Source organism: Monodelphis domestica, chromosome 3 (assembly GCF_027887165.1).
Source record: "Monodelphis domestica isolate mMonDom1 chromosome 3, mMonDom1.pri, whole genome shotgun sequence".
NCBI classification, from domain to species: Eukaryota; Metazoa; Chordata; class Mammalia; order Didelphimorphia; family Didelphidae; genus Monodelphis; species Monodelphis domestica.
This window is the reverse complement of record NC_077229.1, coordinates 68,642,091-68,654,265: the sequence shown is the minus strand read 5'-3', so window position 1 is coordinate 68,654,265 and position 12,175 is coordinate 68,642,091. Positions and strand designations below refer to the sequence as shown.

Here is a 12,175-nt window from a genome sequence, read left to right as displayed (position 1 = left end):
AATTCATTGTAAGGCATTTTATCAGGATTTTAAAGGGTAATTTGATAGAGATCAGATGAGAGATCTCTATATCTTCAATCAACTTGGATTCGCTTCAAATTCTTCTGATCAGGGTCTCATTTCTAATCCAAATTTATAAAAATAAAAGCCAAGTGCAAAGACTTTTTCTCCTCAAATACCTGATTCCCTTCTAATTTTACTACATTGGTTTTGTTTTGAGGGGAAAGCAACTTAATTTCATGTAAGCAACATTGTCCATTTTATCTTTCTGACCTATTTATCCCTCATGTGATCATGAACTCTCCCCGTCCATTAATATGTAAGTTGAAATTTTCCCCATTACTCTCATTTGTTTTATATCACCTTTTGTATCTAAGTCATGTACCCATTTGGAAGGTATTTTGTTATGTGATGCAAGAATATTGGTTCATCCCTAGTTTCTGCAAAACTAATTTTCAGTATTTTCAGCAATTTTTTTAAGTAATCAGTTCTTAACCTTGAAAATGGATTAACCTCCTCATTTTACTTGTGAGGAAACTAAGGCAAAAACATAGCACATGGCAGGGCCACAATTTGAATCTAGGTCTTATTTTGAGATACGTCCAGCGGTCTTTCAGAGGGTGAGGTGTTACTCCTTCTTTGTGTAATGAATCAGTTGAGTAATAGAGATGAGACACGCTATGTGCTCAGTCGCACATGCCCAGGAGTCACATAGCATTCTGCTATAGCATGGAGGCTTGTTTATTATATAGGTTAGTGATTACATACTTCTTTGGCACACACTCCATTTTATACATATTTTTCCATGGAACTTAACAGCAAATGCCAAGCTTAAGTAAATACTCAATGAAACATTGTTGCTATAGATGAATGACATCAGAACAGGGTGATCCTAGATGTTAGTTCTCCCTGACCTAAGGATAATCATTGTTACTTTTGTTCAGCTTCCACAATCAATCACAATTACTTAGGAGATGGATAACAAAACATTTTGTAGCTAGGTACATGATTAGAAGGTTAATTTGAGACAGACCAGATTTGGGGTTTCCTTCAATTTACATGTTCAATTTTTTGTGTTACTTTAAAGCACCTGGCAATGTTGCTTGGTTTCTATCTGCAGTGGAGTGTGTCTTGAAGGCTATTGATGTTCTTGGATTGCCTGGCTTGTAATAGAAGTGAATGTAACTCTGTGGAGAGGAAAAGGAAGGGGGGTAATGATCTTTAGGTTTTAATTCTGTGAATGTAAACTTTTAGGGTAATAATCTGGGGGATTATGTATGGGATATATGTGTGTTAATCCTATAGGTATTTGCTCTCATATTATTTCTCCTGTATTAGGGAGGAGACAGTAATCTTAACAAGACCATTGTAGTGAGGGAAGTTGGAGAGAGAGTGAAGTCACTGAGAGGGATCAGTGGGGGCCTCATTTTCAGGGAGCTGCCTTGCCAGCCCCCATCTCCCAAACTGTGACTTTGTCAGACAGTGAGGATTTGTCAGCTTCCCTCAGTCTTCTAACTCCAAGTCCACAATTTTAACACTGCTAGAAAAATTGTGTATGGCTGGAGGGATCCTCAAAATTTCATTAGTGGGTTCATTTTGCTGAGTTTTCCTCTGAGGAAGGACTTGAACAGTGTCACCTGGAATAATGATGATGATCATTGTAATGATCTTCACAATAACTAGCTTTTAGATAGAACTTGAAGATTTACAAAGCATTTTCTCTCATTTGAATAACATTTGCAAGGCTCAGCCAATGGGATACCTTTCCTTTTGTACAGTATCATGGAGCTCTTACTACAAGAACTTCACACTCAGCTTCACTATTACCAACATGTTTTACACAACAAAGATGAATCAAAAGGACTCCAGAACATTCAAGGCTGCTGAGCATATCCTGCAAATCTTGGTGAGATTCTACTGCCATTCCCTTCTACCTCCTCTGTCCTCTGTCCCATGCTACCTTCCTTAGCCCTGTGTATTTAGGCTTGCCCTAGCCAGGCACACAGAAGTTCCCTTCTCTTCTTTTGTTTCCAGCTCAAGGTATTGTTTGGAAGCAGCAGGATTGGCTCTCAGTATTCTGGATGCAGTGACCTTTCACTGAGGTGAGAATCCTTCAAGACATCATCAGCTCAGATATTAGGGACCAGCAATTTCCATTTCACTCAGATGATGCCCAGGCTGGTTTCTTCTTCTGCTTCTTAATAGAAATTCCTTCTTTCCCAAGCTGTAATGGATAAAATCTTCCAACCAAGAAGCCTTTAAAATATTTTACACTCCTTATACTCTTTCTCAGGTAGAAAAATATCCTTTCCCCATTACGCTTTCCATAGATAAGTTTGCAACTGTTTTCACTTTATAACGCCACATGAAAGGAATAACATAGGAGGCACCAAATGAGTGCTTAGAAAATGATTGATTAATACATATCAACATTACCTTTCTCTAGAATCATATAGGCACCAAGCTGGAAGGGACAGTAGAGGTTATCTGGACCATTCTCTTCATTTACAGATGAAAAAATGAAGACCCAAGGAGATCCCAATAACTTTCCCCAGGTCAAAAATAGTCAGAATTTGAACACTTGATCTTTGATTTTAAATTCATTGTTCTTTCCACTACTCTAAAGAAATACTGAAAATAATCGGACCCCACAGACACTTGTAAACATACAAATGAGTGATGTTACAGAGCGCTGCCAATTTCCTTGTTGTGGATAAAGTGCTAAGTGTGGAATCAGAAAGAACAAGTTCAAATTTTCTCTCACTTACCAGATGTGTGATGCTATGCAAGTCACATAATCTGCCTTAGCCTCCATTTCTTTCCTCTATAAACTGAGAGGGCTATATTTGATGGCTTCCCATGTCCTTTTCAACTTTAAATCTACAATCATCTCTAAACCTTTATTCCAAGTCAGCCACTTCTCTCAAGAGTGTTCTCTGAATAACTAATTTCAGAAACTAAACCAGTGGTGTCCAACTCAAAAGGAAATTTCTGAAGCCACTAAATTATACATCATCACGGTCCCTATTGCCTGCATTTTGGCTCAGAAAAACATATACATACATGCATACATACATACATATATAACTTTTTAAATTAATAAGCTAGCACATTAAAATCAGTTTGGAACTACCCTTAATATAGCTCATGTGACTCCTAGGAAGTACTGTTTGAAACCACTTGTCTGAACCATTAATTTCCAGGTCTCTGAGGAACAGGATAGCAACCGGAGTGGATATAGTCTGCAGTTTCAAGAAGGACTCCTCCAACCATGTCCTGGACAAAAAGGTGGTTTACTGGGAGCTGACTGAACAGCTCTGTACAAGAAAGCTAAAACACCTGGTTATAGACAATGATAGCCTCATTGTGAATGGTAAATAGCTTGACTTTTGGGATATATGCCTCTCTTTCTCTGGGTGGTTCCCTTTCCAGAAAACAACTCACCTGCCCCAAATTCTTCTTTCCTTTTGGGTCTCCTTTGTTTTCATGGTTTCTCTCTCACTCCTGGGAGCCCTGGCCCTCAAAGTGGTGACAAACTATGAAGACATGGGGAGCTCACTTCTCAAGATCAGAAGAGACTTGATTGTTTTTAGACTCCTTCAACAATGAAGTATGCCATGAATCCCTTCTTGAATGCTGAATCACCATTTCCCCCCTATGGGCCCCAAACCAACTCCTCTCCATTACTCCTTTAACCCTTTGCCCACAAAGAGAGATACCCTACTCAAACTCTCTTCCTCCCTCTCCCACCTCTATCTTTCCTTCCCTCTCTCTCCTTCTCTCCCCCTCTCTCTCTCTCTCTCTCTCTCTCTCTCTCTCTCTCTCTCTCTCTCTCTCTCTCTCTCTCTCTCTCTCTCTCTCTCTCTCTGTCAACTTTATATATTTCTTCTATCTTTTCTCCCTTTCTTTTCTTTCTTTTTTGGCCTTTCTTTTCTGTATCTTTCCCAAAATCTTGTGTTTATGTCTCTTCTGTCCTATTCTCTTTTTTTCCTCTGCTATTCTCTTCTTGTCTTCCCTCCTTTCATCTGCTGTTCCTTGCCTTGTCCTTCCCTGCCCTCACCTTATCTCCAACACTTGTTCCCTCTGAATTTTTCTTTCTTCTTTTCTTTTCCATTCTGAAACTACAGGGTATCAACATAAGCTCCCAGGAATCAGATCCACAAAGAGTAAGTTTTAGATTTCTTTATTGTCTATTTATATCTATATTTATATCTCTCTCTCTTTAATGGGACACTACAATGAAAGATTTTTTATCTTTTTGTAAGGGAGTAATATAAGGCAGAGGATTAAAAGTGTTGTAGGGATTCAGAATTAGATACACTATTAGATATGGCTAAAGTTTAGACTCCATTTACTCATTTTTCTATTTTCTTTTTGCTACTCAAAATATATATAAATAGTTCAAAAGGGAAAATTATCCCAGGGGCCTGGGAAAGCAGGCTGTCCCTATCTCTTTCTTGTTCAAAATTAAGAGTCAGACCTTGTGGTTTTTCTAATCTGATACAATGAGGGGATCTCCCAACATTCCAGAGAGTCTTGTGGCTCTTCCTTATATTCTTCATTCACCAAAGTTGCCCAATAGTTTTCATTAATAATGTTTTTATCCTCTGCTTCTTCAATTATTACACTCTCTCAAACCTTAGTGTCTTGCTCAGTTCTCATGATCCTCTGGCATTACAGGTAGGAATAAACTATTCTTAACTTATCTTCTGGTTTTTCTTCCCTGGAAAGGTTCAATTAAATCTAAAACCCATAAAGACATGAAACAGGAATTGGAGAGGGCAGGAGAGACACATTCTCAGGTGTCAGGTATGACAAAGAATGAAATAATACCTTCTTCCAAGGTCCATGTATTCTAACAAGGCTAACAACTACAGAGATGAATCTATGTTGATTATAAACTGAGAACAAATACAATTAACAAGGCAGGTAGGGAGGAAGAATGTGGGAAATCATGAAAGGTTTCATGTAGAAGGTGGTGCTGGAGCTCAATCTTGACCTTTAAAGGGGGGGTGTCTCTGAGTTGGAGGGGAGGAAGGGGAGAGCATTACAGGTATAGAAGATAGCTGGTGCAATGTCATAGCTATGGGAGATGAAGTCTCCCATAGCCAACAAATGGAGGACATATTAAAATTATACAAAGTAAGAGGAGGAACAACATCCAATTACCTTGAAGAGAGAGATGGGTTGAGGCTGTGATATAAAATGTAAATGCCTTATATTAATAAGATAGAGAAAATCAGATCTTTGTTCATGCAACTAAAACAAGTATAAAAAGAAGAAATCAGAAATCTCTTAATAAAGTTCAAATTGGAAATCCTAAAAATCAAAGGAGAAATTGATGAAATTGAAAATAAGAGAGCTACTGAACTAATAAACTAGGATTTGGTTTTATGAAACAAACAAACAAAACACCTGCTCCATATAGCATAGAACTTTGGTTAATTTGATTCAAAAGGTAAAGAAGAAAATCAAACTACCAGTATGAAAAGTTTATGAAACATGACTTCACCATACATGAAGAGGAAATTAAAGTATTCAATAGTAGCTATTTTACACAAGTATATGAAAATAAGAGTATTCTAGTGACTATCTAGTGGAAATGGATGAATATTTACAGAAATGCAAATGGGATTTTGTATTTTATCCTTGAAGCAATTGGGACTTATTAGAGTTTCTTGAATAGGACAATGACATGATTAGATATGGGTTTTAGGAAAATCACTTTGGCCATTGAATGGAGGAGCAAGTGGAATGGGATGGGACTTGGGACAGGGACCAGAAAACTCCTGCAGTAGTTGAGGCATAAGGTGATGAAGGAAGTATAAGAGACAGGGAATTTAGGAGAAATGTGATGAAAGCAAAATCTATAGATCTTGTCAACAGATTGGATATGGTGGGTTGGAGGGTGAGCAGTCAGGAATGACCTAGCTGTCTAGTCCTTGCCCTTCTGTCTTAGATTTGCTAATAAAGCAGAAAGTAAGGGTTTTATTTGAAAAGAATGATGACCAGGCTTGTGAGCCTGGGTGATTTGGGAGGAGAGTGATACCCTGGATAGCCACTGGGAAGTTTAGAAAGAGTCAGAAAGTTTTGAGGGAGTTTTGGACATGTTGAGTTTAAGATTTCTTCAAGATGCCCCATTCAAAATTTCCAACAGGCATTTGTCCCATAGGAGTTGTAAATCTGGAGGTCACCACAAAGATTAAGGATGGATGACCTGATTTGAGACTCATCAGAAAAGAGATGATAGATAAATTTATGTGAGTTTATGAGCACTGAGTGAAATCCCATAGAAGAAGAGAAGAAGGGCCCAGTTCAAAACTTTATAGGGCACCTACACTAAGGACTTAATTAAGTAAGAATCCAGCAAATGAGACTAAAACAGGATAATTAGAGAAGTCCTAGGACAACCAGGAGAGTTTTGTTATCAAAATTAGATAATTAGGTATCAAGGAGTGCAGAGAGCTTAAGAAGAATGAAGATTAAGAAGAAGGTCATTAAGAGATTTTTGCAATTTCATTTGAATGATGAAGTTGAAAACCAGACTGTAGTTAAAAAAAGAGAGTAAGATGAAGGGAAGTAGAAGCACCTTTTATAGGTAGCATTTTCAAAAATTTCAGTCACAAACGGGAAGAGAGATGGGAAATTATAGCTATCAGGTACAGGTGGATAAAATGAAGGCTGTTTTTCATTTGGGGTTGAAGGAAAGCTGCCAGTAGATGAGGAGAGTTTGAAAACAAAATGAAACAATGGGAATACTAGAGAGATTCTCTGCTGGGTGAAGGATGAAGGAAAGAGAGCACATATTTTGGCATTTCCTTCAGAATATATAGGGATAACATATTTTTCTTTCTATGCCCACTCCTGTGGCTGAGATATATGTTGTGATTTATTCTTCTAGGAAGTGAGGCTGGTGTAGGAGCTGTCACCCATATCGCCGACCATGGAGAACCAGGAAAAATCATGACATCACTGACTAGTGGCCTCCTGATCCGGGAATCCACTGTATATGCTATAGGTAAGAAAATGTATTTTCTTTACATTATACTGGTTTTTATCCTTGCTTTGGGCACTTGTTTTCAATTTTGAGATATGGAGTCATCTTCATAGTCTGAGAACAGGACAATCACTGATGGGGGAAGTTTGTCATTAGGTTGTAAGATTTGACAATTTCCTCTGGCCTATTACTTTCTGCCCTAACATAGGCTGTGATAGCAGCCTTTGGATGAAGATCTCATGGGGGATTTTGCCTTTTGTTTGTTTGGGTGTATACATATAATAGCCTATTCATTTTCTTTTATTATTTCTCAACGGGGGAATAGCTCTTCTAAAAATAATTTTGTTAATTTATAAAACATATAAATTCATAATATGTATCACATATTATATATGATACATAAATTTTATACCTGTCCCCTCCAATGTAATAAACAAATAAAAAAATAAGTGACAAATAGTACCTAAAACCATCAGCAAAGGTCATCTGTAATGGGGATAACTTAGAAGCTTTCCCAATAAAATTAGGGGTGAAGCAAGGATGTTCTCTATCATCACTATTGTTTAATATCATTTTAGGAATTATAGGTTTGGGAATGAGGGGAGAAAAAGAAATTGAAGGAATTAAACTAGGCAAAGGTTTAAAATAAAACAACTTTTACCTCCCTCCCCCATTGAGAAGGTAAGAGATATGATATTCATTATCCATGTGAAGTCATGCAAAACATTTCAACATTAACTATGTTGTGGGGAAAAACCCAACTAAAATAAAGAAATTAAAATATCTACTTTAGTCTGCACTCAGAATTCATCAGTTCTCTGTCTGGAGGGGGGGATAGCATTAGTGGAGAGCTTAAAAGCTAAAGAGACTGGGGCAGCTGGCTGGTTCAGTGGAAGAGATCCAGACCTGGAGAATCGATAATCTTAGAGTGAAATCTGACCTCAGATATTTGCAAGCTGTGTGACACTGGGAAAATCATTTAATCCCAATTGCCTGAATCGGCTCGAATAAGGAGAAGGCAAGGGAGTTGATATAAAAATCTAAAGAGAGGATTTTAAAATGTAAACAGGTAAAGTCTGTGTTCTTTTCCTTTCCTAGGACTAATTTCTAAGTCCATGAGGACTCATTGTTTAAACAAACGCTCCTGGTAGACTGTAAGCTTCTCCAGGGCAGGGGATGTTTTATTTTTGACTCCAAGTTTTCAATACTAAGAACCATGCCTGGCTTAGCATAGGTGCTTAATAAGTGTTTGTTGATTGACTTTATACAAATAAGATAAAATTTGTACTTTGATAAAAAATAAATAAAATAAAATTTTTTATAAATATATTTATATATGTTATATATATAAAATAAAATAAAATAAGTAAAAAGATAAAAAAGTACTTTGCAAATCTGAAAGTGTTACATTGTATTATCATCAATATATTCATGCTTACCTTTCATCTTATGCCTTGATGTGGTGTCTATCCTGGGCCCCCTTTATTGGTTACTGAGTTTTGAGATCTGAGAAGCAATGGTGGTACAGGGGGAGTGGGGAGTAAGAGGAGTTAGGAGTAGAGAAGAAAGGATAAATTAAGCATCAACTAAGTACCAAGTTCTGGAGGGAGGTGCTATTATTATCCTCATTTTATAATTGAGAAAATGAGGCAGAATTTAAGTGACTTGAGAACTCAATGGAAGTACAGACTAGCTTAGGTACCTTTGTTTCCAAAATGTTTTCTGAAGTCACTGTTTGAGCACCAGGGACAGCTGGCCAGGATTCTGAAAATCAGAACACAGCTACCCTGGAGGCCAGCATTGCTTCAGTAGTGAAGATCAGTGCTGTGGTGACCAGGATCTTCTGCTGTCAAACATCACTGCTTCTATAGCATGGATATGGAGACTGAATCAAGTTCACCTTCCTGGACTGCCAGGCACTCATCACAGGGGGAAACAAGCCACTGCTATTGGTGAAAGAGTCCTTGGTGAAAGGAACTCGATGTGGCCAAGCCTCATTCTGCCTTTACCTTTTGGGCAGCCTCCACAAGCACAGGCTCACCTGGGGCTACCTCCTCATTGGAGAACCCCAGGTTAGCCAGCCTGACTGTAGAGTCTGAGAGGAGTTCAGGAGAAACATCAACTCTCGCTATCATCCTGACTCCAGCTAGCACAAAGGAAAGCTGGACATCAGCTTCTCTGAGCCAGCTCCCACAGTACAGAAGGCAGCAGCGCTAGGGCAGAGACAACTTCTCTTTTTGCTCATGTGCCTGTTAGCTCTATCCTGTTCCTAAGGAAGAATGTTTGAAGCAGGCTTCCTCTTTAGCCCTGCAGGATGGGGGTCAGATGTGTCCAGGGAGGAGAGCTTAACATCTCAGGGGAAATCACTTTCCCTTCCATTTCCCTCTTAGAGCTTCTTCTTCTTCTTCTTCTTCTTTTTTTTGGTACACTTAAGACCTTGTTGTGTCAGTTGGGTGAGTAAATGCATTTCAGGATCCCTCATCTCTCTATAGTTGCACACTCTGCTGGTCCTTGAGCTACAAGGACCCTTCTGTGGTGATTAGTATTGAGTCTAACATATATGGAGCCTGTAGAATAATAGCTACACAGGGAAAATTTCCTTAGGCAATGTCAGTGTCAGTGAGTTGATAACCATTCATTGTTTCTGCTCTGTTTCCCCACACTCTGCAAAGCACAGGGGATAGGAAGAAAGGCACCCTTAGTCTTAAGAAGCTTACAGTCTAATTGGAGAGACAATATGCCAACAACAACAATGTGCACACAATCTAAAAACAAGATCAATTGGAAATAATCAAGAGAAGTAGGGCACTAGAATTTAGAAGGATCACCTAAGAAGCAGAGGAGCTCTTAGCAGGGACTTGAAGAAACTCAGGGAAATGAGGAAAGTATTCCAGATTTTTCTTCCAAAGATCAAATATTACAACATGACATTTGGATATATATATATATATATTCATAAAAAATTGCAGCAGTTGTGTTTACAGAGCAGAGCATTACTTGAGAGTGGCCCCTCTGTATTGTGAGCTAATGTCTTGAAAAGACATTCTCTATCCTCCCCCAAACCCCACTCCCAAGTAATTGGGTGCAACCTAGTGGCCATATTTTCAATTTGGTATGGCCAAAGTTGAATTGAGATAGCAAAGTCAGTGCAAGGAAAGGTGAATGTTATAGGAGGAGGAGGAATAAAATCTAAGGAGAATAGTAAAAAAGGGGAAGGTTAAGAAGCACATTGATTGCTAAATGGGGTTTTTATTTTATCTTTAAAGCAATAGGGAGTTTTTGAAGTTTACTGAGTAGGACGATGACATGGTCAGACCTAGGTTTTAGGAAAAGCACTTTCGCAGTTGAATGGAAGATGGACTGGAGTTGGATGGCACTTAGGATAGGGAGACCAAATAGAAAACTACTACAATTGTTAAGGCATGAGGTAAGGGAGGCCTATACCAGTGTACTTACAGGGTTATATGAGAGACAGAGAATATGGGAGAGATGTGATGAAAGCATAACCTATAGATCTTGTCAACACATTAGATATGGTGGGTGAGAGGTTAAACAGTCATGAATGACCTGGTTGCCTAGCCTTTGCCTTTCTGACTTAGAGTTTCTACTAAAGAAGAAAGTAAGACTTTTTAAAAATAATGATTACTTGGCTTGTGAGCTTGGATGGCTTGGGAGGACCGTGATACCCTAGACAGCCAAAGGGAACTTAGAAAGAGTTGAAGGTTTTGAGGGGAAGGCAATGAGTTAAGATTTGGACATGTTGAGGCTCAGATGTCTACAAGAAACCCAGTTCAAAATTTCCAAAAGGCAGTTTGTTCAATAGGAGTCATAAGACTGGAGGTCATGACAGAGATTAAGGGATGGATGACCAGATTTGAGAATCATCAATATATAGATGATGGTTAAATCTTCTGAGTTTAGTAGAATATTGAGTGAAATCTCATAGAAGAAGAGAGGGGCCCAGCTCAAAGTCTTGTAGGTCACCTACATTAAGCATTTATGACCTAGATAAGAATCCAGCAAATGAGACCAAAGAGAGTAGTCATACAAGTTAAAGGAGAACCACGAGAGTTGTGTTATGAAAATGAAAGAGAATGGGTTGATGATATCAAAGACTGCAGAAAGCTTCAGAAGAATGAGGATGAAGAAAGGGCCATTAAGAGATTTTTGCAATTAAGAGATTGTTAACAACATTGGAGAGAGCAATTTCACTTGAGCGATGAGGTTGAAAACCAGACTGTAGTTAAAACGAGAGTAGAAAGAAGGAAAGTGGAAGCACCTTTTATAGAGAGCTTCCTCAAGGATTTCAGTCACTAAAGGGAAGAGAGACAGGAGATTATAGCTCTCAGGGACAGGTGGATAAAAGGAAGGTTTTTTCCAGATGGGGAAGTAGGAAATCTGTCATTAGATTAGAAGAGTTTTTAAAAAAAATGAGAGAATGGGAATACTAGAGAGATTCTCTGTTCGATGAACGATGAAGAAAAGAGAGCAGATATTTTGGAGTTTCCTTCAAAATATAAGGGATATAATATATAAAATATAAAATATATATAAATATAATATATATATATAAAATATAATCTTGCCCTTTCTACCCCCAGTCCTGTGTCTGAGATTTATGTTCTCATTTATTCTTCTAGCGAGTGAGATTGGTGTAGGGCCCTTCACCCATATCCGAGACCACGGATCAGCAAGAGACATGACATCAGTGACCAGTGAATCTACTGCAGGTGCCATGGGTAAGAAAATATTTCTTTTCTTTCTATTATACTGGTATTCATCCTTGCTCTGGGCCCTTGTTTTCCAGCTTTCAAATATGATATGGACTCATCTTCATAGTCCGAGAACAGGAAAGTTTGTGATTAGGTGGTAAGACCCGGCAACTTCCTCTGTCCCATTATTGTCTGCCCAGATGTCATCCTTTGGATGAAGAGCTCATGGAGGATTTTGTCCATTTCTTGTGTTAGTTTGTGTGTATACATATAATTTACTATGATAAAAGTCAGCTACTGGAGGACAGGCTTTCCTATGCCCAGCACCTAAAACCCTGAATGGAGTAGCTGATTCTTAACAAATGATTACTGCTTCATTTTCCATTTAACCTGAGCAGGTATCCGTCAGGCAGTTTGTCTGAGCCTGGATCCCTATCTCATCTGAGGGCAAGATGACAGGACAGAT

The 12,175-nt window shown here is 38.4% G+C and overlaps 1 protein-coding gene across 2 annotated transcripts in view; it reads left to right on the top strand.

Moving 5' to 3' along the window:
* Positions 1-11,903, top strand: part of LOC130457901 (mucin-16-like) — a 29,545-nt gene extending 17,642 nt beyond the window's left edge. Inside the window, exons 4-10 of one of the 2 annotated variants that reach the window (XM_056820637.1) lie at positions 1,779-1,906; positions 2,035-2,102; positions 3,204-3,373; positions 4,128-4,166; positions 4,732-4,809; positions 6,902-7,018; positions 11,638-11,903. In XM_056820637.1, coding sequence (XP_056676615.1) covers positions 1,779-1,906; positions 2,035-2,102; positions 3,204-3,373; positions 4,128-4,166; positions 4,732-4,809; positions 6,902-7,018; positions 11,638-11,870 — 833 coding nt within the window. In that variant the 3' untranslated portion in view covers positions 11,871-11,903. The remainder of the gene's footprint in view (positions 1-1,778; positions 1,907-2,034; positions 2,103-3,203; positions 3,374-4,127; positions 4,167-4,731; positions 4,810-6,901; positions 7,019-11,637) is intronic. The other variant, XM_056820638.1, reaches the window with a different exon arrangement.
* The last annotated feature ends 272 nt before the right edge of the window (positions 11,904-12,175 follow it).